At 37.6% G+C, this 7,787-nt stretch overlaps 1 protein-coding gene across 1 annotated transcript in view; it reads right to left on the reverse strand.

The window, feature by feature from the left end:
- The window catches only part of SYNE2 (spectrin repeat containing nuclear envelope protein 2), a 293,506-nt gene that overhangs the window by 37,485 nt on the left and 248,234 nt on the right, over positions 1 to 7,787 (reverse strand). The window contains exons 96-98 of the mRNA XM_011386203.2: positions 3,159 to 3,320; positions 948 to 1,106; positions 57 to 223 (exon numbers count right to left, since the gene is read on the reverse strand). Coding sequence (XP_011384505.1) covers positions 57 to 223; positions 948 to 1,106; positions 3,159 to 3,320 — 488 coding nt within the window. The remainder of the gene's footprint in view (positions 1 to 56; positions 224 to 947; positions 1,107 to 3,158; positions 3,321 to 7,787) is intronic.

Here is a 7,787-nt window from a genome sequence, read left to right on the forward strand (position 1 = left end):
CTGTGGAGTAACCACTGTACCTACTGAGCAGGAATCGTTTTCAGGCCATTTCTTACCTTGATCCGATGACATCAAAAAGATGCTGCCAGCGGTCGTTAATTTTGTTGAGTTTGTCATCGATCTCAGCTGCTCTTGTCTTGCTGCTGGCCTTGATCAACTGGTCGCCCATCTGCTTTAATTGTAACTTGTTTTCACTGAACAAGTTTATTTCTTCCATGCAGTCCTGGCAAAGGCGCCAAAACACAAAGCTTCAATTACTACCAAAATTCATTTCTTTGCCAGGCACAAATATACAGTTGCCTCTTGAAACTTTAAAAATGAAAAAGTTTCTCACACTTGTTAATACAAGTCTTCAGTGTGTAGCTGACAAGTCAGTGCCCACTTGGCACATGTGTAATACAGAAGGAAGCAGTTACTTTCTTGATTCAACAGCCCTGTTTTTCCCCTCACAGATTTCTTCTAATCTAAGCTACTTGAGAGTTGAGGACAAGTATAATTAATTAGCCTAACATCAGTAAGAGTTTTTCTGAAGTTTAACTGAGTGGCAAGAATGTTCTTTCTACTTTCCCCATGGGGACTAGTGACGTTTGCCAAGGGCAGCTCTTTAACAAAGACACCTGGAGAAGCCATAACTCACCTGGGATGTGAACTGACGCTTAAGGAGATGCTGACCCCTTCTCTGGTCAGACTTCCAGAGAGAAGGTAACCCCTCTCAGCACACAGCACCATGCCCACCTAGAATGGCTCCCACACCTTCCATCTCTCTAGAATCCTCACTTACCAGCTCTTCTCTGAGAAGAGACAGAAATAGTGAGAAAGTTCCTTCAAATTTCTAAAGTGTTGTTGGAAACACACCTATAACATTATGCTGCTCTGAGCCCGGGCGTGAGGAGGGCAGAGGATTCCGCGGTAGGTGTAACTGCACCCATGGGGGTACTCCTGCTTACCTTCTGTAACTTCTCAATCATTTCTTCAATACTAATATCTGCTGTCTGCAGAACTTTGTTTTCCATCTGCACCAGCCAAGCACACAACTCTTTATTTTTTTCATTGAACACAATCCATGAATTGAGTCTGTCTTCAATCTCCTGTTTGCGTACAGACACCTGGAAACAAAAATGCATTCGGCAGCTGAGAACAGGCAGGAAGGAAAGCATTTCCCTTCCCCTCCCCCCATCAAAAGGACTATGAATTTCATTCATTTTCATCAGTAGCCCTATAGACTGAAAGTACTACGTTTTTGCCTCTTAAACTCCTAAGGTTTAACATCAACGGAAGTTTCTTACTCCTTTGATAAATGTCATAAAAGGCAACAAAATAAAGATTGCTCCTGAATTGTAACTGACCAAAAAGATCCAGTTTTATCCAATATCATCAGGCATATTAAAAATTAGAAACAGGAAAGGTTAAATCAATATATTAAGCATTGCCCAAATTTCTTGTTCCTTGTTCTTAACATACATTTACTAACTGCTTGCTACACGCTAATTTATAACTTTATGACCCAAATCCTTTCCCTTTTAAAAAATGATCATCTTTATAGCTACTTAAGGCCAACGTCCTGCCTATTTAATTTAAACTATATTACAGATCACAGTATAAACCTAACATTTGTAAGCAAATGGACCACAAAAATCAAAATCATTTAAATATTCTAGTGTTGTAGTTCAGAACAAAAAAAAGTAAAATAAGATTAAAAAATGCACATCACTCATCAATTCACCTTCCCATCATGTACTATAGCTCTGGATAGAAATCATGGCAATGGGACCAAATAATGGTCTGCAGCAAGCAGGATGACCCCAAAATACACAGTGCTCCATTATGCATAAATGACTCCTAAGCTGACATTGGCGAAGGGTCTTCCTCCTTAAAGGATTCAAATCTGATACGTCAATAAATATAAAGAATGCAGATCTGACTTTCTAAATGTACAAAAGTCTTCTCAGGTCTTAAAAATCTTTAGACTCTTAAAGTTAAAAGGGATAGCTAAGAGTTCTTTTGGTAAAAGTTTTAATACCTCACTTTACAGATGGTGAGACGAAGGTTTAGCTCCCAGAGATTTTCCTGTTATGTACAAAAAAACCCTCTGCTCTTCTCAGACTGAGGAGAAAGTGTCTAATGCAGGGACACCCACCCAGCCAAATGTGCTAAGAAGGTGCAAAGAACGATACCCGCCCCCCCCAAACAAGTTTTGTTTCTGTTCCTCAGGGCATCTCAGCTTCAAAAAATCTTGGCCTTTTGCACAGTCATTTTCATAATGGTAATAATAATCGAGAACATCTGGGCCCCCGTCTTTGCTGCTTAACTTTTAGGATACTTTTCACATTTTCTATTATACAAAAATTGAATGAAAATTTATAAAGGACATTCAAAAGTAGGGTACATTGTGAATACTAAAACTAAAACCCAGAAGGAAGAATGTTTTTACTTTATTAAAATGCATTCAAAAAGTGTCTGAATTCCAACTCTTAATACATCTATGCTTAATTCACAAAAATGAGATTAAGGAATTTATTTTTCTTAGAATTCTTAAAACAAAGATCTATTAGCACTCTTTAATTCCACCCTGATCTTATCACAAACACTTCCTGTAGAATACCCTGATCACAGTGAGCTGCTGAGATACTAAATGTAGCAGTTAATCAGTTCTTTTACAGTTCTAAAAGAACAGCTACTTGAAATAAATATTGGGTTGCAAGTCAATGCAGAGTTTTCAGATAAAGTGCCCCGTGCAGGCATAAGTAAGACTCCTGCTGTCTGTGGGGCACCAAAGAGATACTGCCCGAGATTCTGCTCAAAGGATGGACCAGATCTCTGTGAGTCCTGATTCTAATATTCCGATTAGAACTCGTCACCTACGCAAGACAGAGAGCAGAGCCCACGCATCTGTTCACAATTGCAATCCCTCCTTCCCCAGATGATTTTTTAAAAAGCTCATTAAAAATGTGCAAAGTCCCAGCACTGAGTGCTGGAGAAACAAAGGGTCAAATCTGCTAAACCATGTTGCTGCTGTCTAAAGGCACAGCAGCCAGCCTGGGCTCCAACTGAAAAGGGCCTCCGGTTCAGTGAAATTAAGCTCTTTTCTACTTTGTCTGGCCTTTGGAGACATTTCAATAAACTCCACAACAGCCGTGCCCTGCAGTTAACTGACTTACTCTTAAGCAGAGGTCCTCCCATTGTCTGTGCAAATGCTCTATTTGCTCCTTCAAAACCATCACATCCTCCACAAGAATGTGCTGAGTTAAGTCGGTCTTCATAGTGTGAAGTTCTTTGAAGTTCTGAGTCCAGTTAGCCAAAGACTTCTCTAGTTCCTGCGTTTAAACACAAGAAGGGGGAGTGAAAAAAAAACTCAAACCTTTAACTCAAGCTGCTGTTGTTTCCAAACCTGGAGGCTAATCCTTTGATTGGACTCTGGGGGAGGGGAGACCAGGAAAGGGGGCGGGATTTTCTGAATGAGAAACGGCCCAGGGTGAGTGTCTGCAGTTGTGGTTGGCCAGTTCTTCGCCACCTTTTTCTCAAAAAGAAAACTCTTTTCTACCTTCATTTTCATTTCCTCAGGTAGTTCAGTGTTTTATATAATTCCATTTTAAAGTCCTGTAGATATTTATTTGGAGGAAAGCAACAATCACACACATACACAATTCTGAAACTCTGTTACAGAAATGTATGAAGTGTGACTTCCCATTTTTAAAAACACCTACGAAATGCATTGTTGCTACTGTGGCAATCATATAATAACAGCTTCCGTTCAAAGGGAAATATTTTGGTTAACTTTCAAAAAAAAGTTAAATATAATGAAAGAAAAAACAAACTGTTCCCTAATAATTGGCAGAGATTAGCAGACAATTTCCTTTGGCCCTGAAAACATTTACTTTTTAAAATGAAGTGTCTGTCAAATTTAAACTTTTTTAATTCTTAGAACCTAATCAAGAAAGTTACTTTTACAACAGGGGAGGTAAAAGGAAAAAGCCAGAACACTCAGGAGTCATCTGGATTTTTACTTTGCTCACAATTCATACTTCGGCACATTTGAAGGGTCTCCAGTCACACATATCTATTGGAATCTGAAAGAAGAGACTATTTCATTTACATCAGAAATAAAACTGAGGGGTGGTAACAATAAAACTGTGTTAATTCTGATTGATTTTCAGAGTTCTAAAAGCTACCGCTGCAAGATTTCATAACTTGCTGACAAAAATTTACATTTAATAACACAGTCTAGAGAATTCTTTTTTAAGGTTGCAGGGAGATTAAGAAATAACATCTTTATCAGAAATCCCCACTTTAAGTTTTTGTTACCTAGTTTTGGCCTTATGATTCTAGTAAAGTGGATGACTGCGGATTCTGGTGTGGATCACTTAATTAGGTACATAATATAAAGGCGGTCACTCATAAGTGGAGGTACACCACTCACGGACTCAAAACTAGAGGAGACTCAAAGACGACAGCTTCCTATAATGTTTCTCTGCTCGGTGGTGCTGACTCAGAGCCTGCCCAGTAGGGAGGTGGGTTTAAGTTATCCACAGTCAAGTTTAAATCAATTTGGTTTGGAAATTTGGTTTCCTCCTATAACTGAAAGGATAATTAACAGATATAAAACTTTTGGATATAGGCATTTTTATGATTCTTAAGCAATATTACCAAAACGTGTCCTCAAAGGAATGACTCCACGTACCTTTTGGTGTTGAGTTTCATGTATTTCGGGGGCAAATATGTGTAATTATTCCTAGCTATTGTTTAAATTTGTATTTAATTACTAGTCTGAAATACTACTCACTCCTTTACCCTGAAGCAACCACAAATATATTTAGTTAATTCCTACTGACATTTTCAGTTCTCAGACACAAAGGTAATTCCTCAGATAAGGCTTCTCTGAGTCAGTGGACGAGGTTGAGACTCCTGTTTTATGCTCTCATGGTCCCCTGTCCTTTTACCTTCTAACACTCACCATGCTTCCAATAATTCTCACACATTCCTATGCACATAGTGGGAATCTGGTTAACAGGTGTCTCTCCATAGCCTAGACTGTCAGCTTCATACTGGCCAGGGCCATGACAACCTTGCTCACAAATGCAGTGCTTGGCACCTACCACAATGCCTTGTGCAATGTAAATCCTCAGATATCAAAACACATGATTGAAAGGCACTGTCTTAAGAGCTTTAAAGTATTCATATATATTTAGTGTAAAAAGCGAGGAATCAGACAATATATAGAGCGAAGTCTACTGTGGAAGTTTATTACAGTTGATGCTCACTATTTGTACCATTTCAAAAATCATGCTTCTGTCATTAAAATACTCCAGATTCGCTACCAAACTAATTGCAAGAGAAAACACATCAGATAAGTTTCCCTTTGTTAATGTAACCAGCTAAACTGCAATTCTATACTGCAATATTTTTTATATAATACATGATGTAAAACAAAGTTTTTTGGCTACATAAAGTGGTGCATCACACAGGTCTTGGCTGGTCTCTCTAATACAGGATGACAGCATTAAAGCCTTTGCCTGTGGACTTAACTACCAGCGGTTTGTCAAGTCTTTTTCTCTACACTACCATTTGGGTAAAAGAGGATCAAAAAAGGAATGTGTATACATATAAATACAAAAGAACATACAAAAAAACTGGTAACACTGATTGCTTCTGTGGAAAGAAAGTGATGGGAGAAAAAATTTTCATGTACAGTAGACCCCACTTATATGCGGGGAATATGGTCCAAGACCCCCCCAGTGGATGCCTGAAACAGCGGATAGTACCTAACCCTGTATATACTCTATTTTCCTACAAATATCTATGATAAAGTTTAATTAATAAATTAGGCACAGTAAGAGATTAACAATAACGAATAGAACAATTACAATAATACACTGTAATAAACGTCACATCGGTGTGCTCTCTCTCTCTCAAAATATCTAGAATTTCTGAACTGCAGCTGACTGTAACTGAAACCATAAAAAACAAAACCGTTGGTGGGGGTTGGGGAACTCCTGTGTACTTTTTGTACCTTCTGAATTTTGAATCATGTGATATTACTTATTCAAAAATTATTTTTAAAATAAAACTTTCCCAAGGACTCAATCATTTAACAAGTTTTATGAACAGATGTCCACCTATAGCAAATTTCATAACAGTGAAAAGTTAATATATAAAATATATGAAGAAATCAGAGAGAGAGACAGAAGGTGGACGGAAGGGGACGGAGGGGGACGGAGGGGGACGGAGGGGGAGCGTGAGCACACACGAGAGCGAGCAGTTATTCCATAGAGCAACTTGGCTGTATCTGGAATGTAATTTTCCAAGGAAGAAAGTAAAGCTCAGACTGGTCAAGCGGCTAGTGTATCTCCCCCAAGTGATTCGGGGATGATAAACACTGCCCTAGACAGGCTTCAGGTTACCTGGGATCTTTTGGAATATGGTCATAGGTTGAATGAAATCCATGTGCTTGGCCTCGCTCCCTGATTCTTTCCACTGAGACAGAATACTGAGGCTATGGAAGCTGAAAGGATCTCACTGGAAACTAAGAAGTGTGACACGTGGGAAAAATTATGCCTTCTTATGAGTTTACAGGGTGCATTCTGCACTAGTTTCTAGACTTTATGGAGGGAAATTCTCCTGTGTCAACTGAGAGAGTGACTCCACATCCACTCATTTGATATTGAAATGTAGATCTAAACCTGAAGATGTAGAGATGATAAAAACTTTGAAAATTAGGGATAAGTAGGAACCTTCTTAACTAATAAAGACATCATCAGCAAATAAACTTAATGGTGAAATGTCTGAATCATTCTTTTTAAAATCAGGAACAACACGAAGGAGCCAGCCATCAGTGCTTCTACTCAGCATTGTTTTGGGAGTACTGACCAGTGTGGAAAGAACAGAAAAAATTATAATTAAAAGGAAGGAACAAAAAAGGAGTCATTTTTCACAAACGGTGATTGTCTATCATACAGACACCCAAAAGAATATAAAAAATTATTGAAATTAACAAAGGTTTATTAGCAAGATGGCTGAATATGATATCAATACATAAAAATAAGTCACATTTCTAGGCACCAGTAATAAAAAGAAAATATAATTTAAAAAGGTAAGATACTCAATAGCTTCAAAAATAATACACCAAGCAACAAATCTAACAAAATATGCACAATACGATGTAAAGAAAATTATAAAACACTGAACATGACTAAAAGGGGACAAATGCCATATTCAGGAATAGGAGTTCTCATTGTCAAAGAGATGTTAATTTTTACCAAATCAATCTATAAATTCAATACTATCCCATTAAAACTCTTATTAAGATATTTCATAGTTTGACAAACTGCTTCTAAAAGTTGTGGGAGATCAAAGACTCAAGGACATCCACACTAATGTGGGAAAACAAGGTATGGATTCATATCACACCTGAAATGAAGATGTTATAAAAGATGAAACAAATAGGCCACTAGAACAGAGTAGAGAACCAAGAAACAAATCATGTATGTGTATGTGGAAACTTGACATTTGACCTTGGTCTATTCAATAAACAGGTATAAGGACAACTGATTAGCCATATGAATAAAAAATTAGACCTTTATTCTCAAAATGTATGCAAAAATCAGTTCTTCAATGAATAAAGATGGAAAGAGTAAAACTTGAAACCTGAAGAAGAAAATATAGGAGGGTATATTTATGACTCTAATTATAGAGATTTCCCAAAGGAAATAGAAAACACAAATCATAAATGAAGATACTGATAAATTCATCTATATTAAAATAACAAAAAATCATTTGTTCAGCTAACGACA

This window comes from Pteropus vampyrus, unplaced genomic scaffold (assembly GCF_000151845.1).
Source record: "Pteropus vampyrus isolate Shadow unplaced genomic scaffold, Pvam_2.0 Scaffold15, whole genome shotgun sequence".
NCBI lineage: Eukaryota > Metazoa > Chordata > Mammalia > Chiroptera > Pteropodidae > Pteropus > Pteropus vampyrus.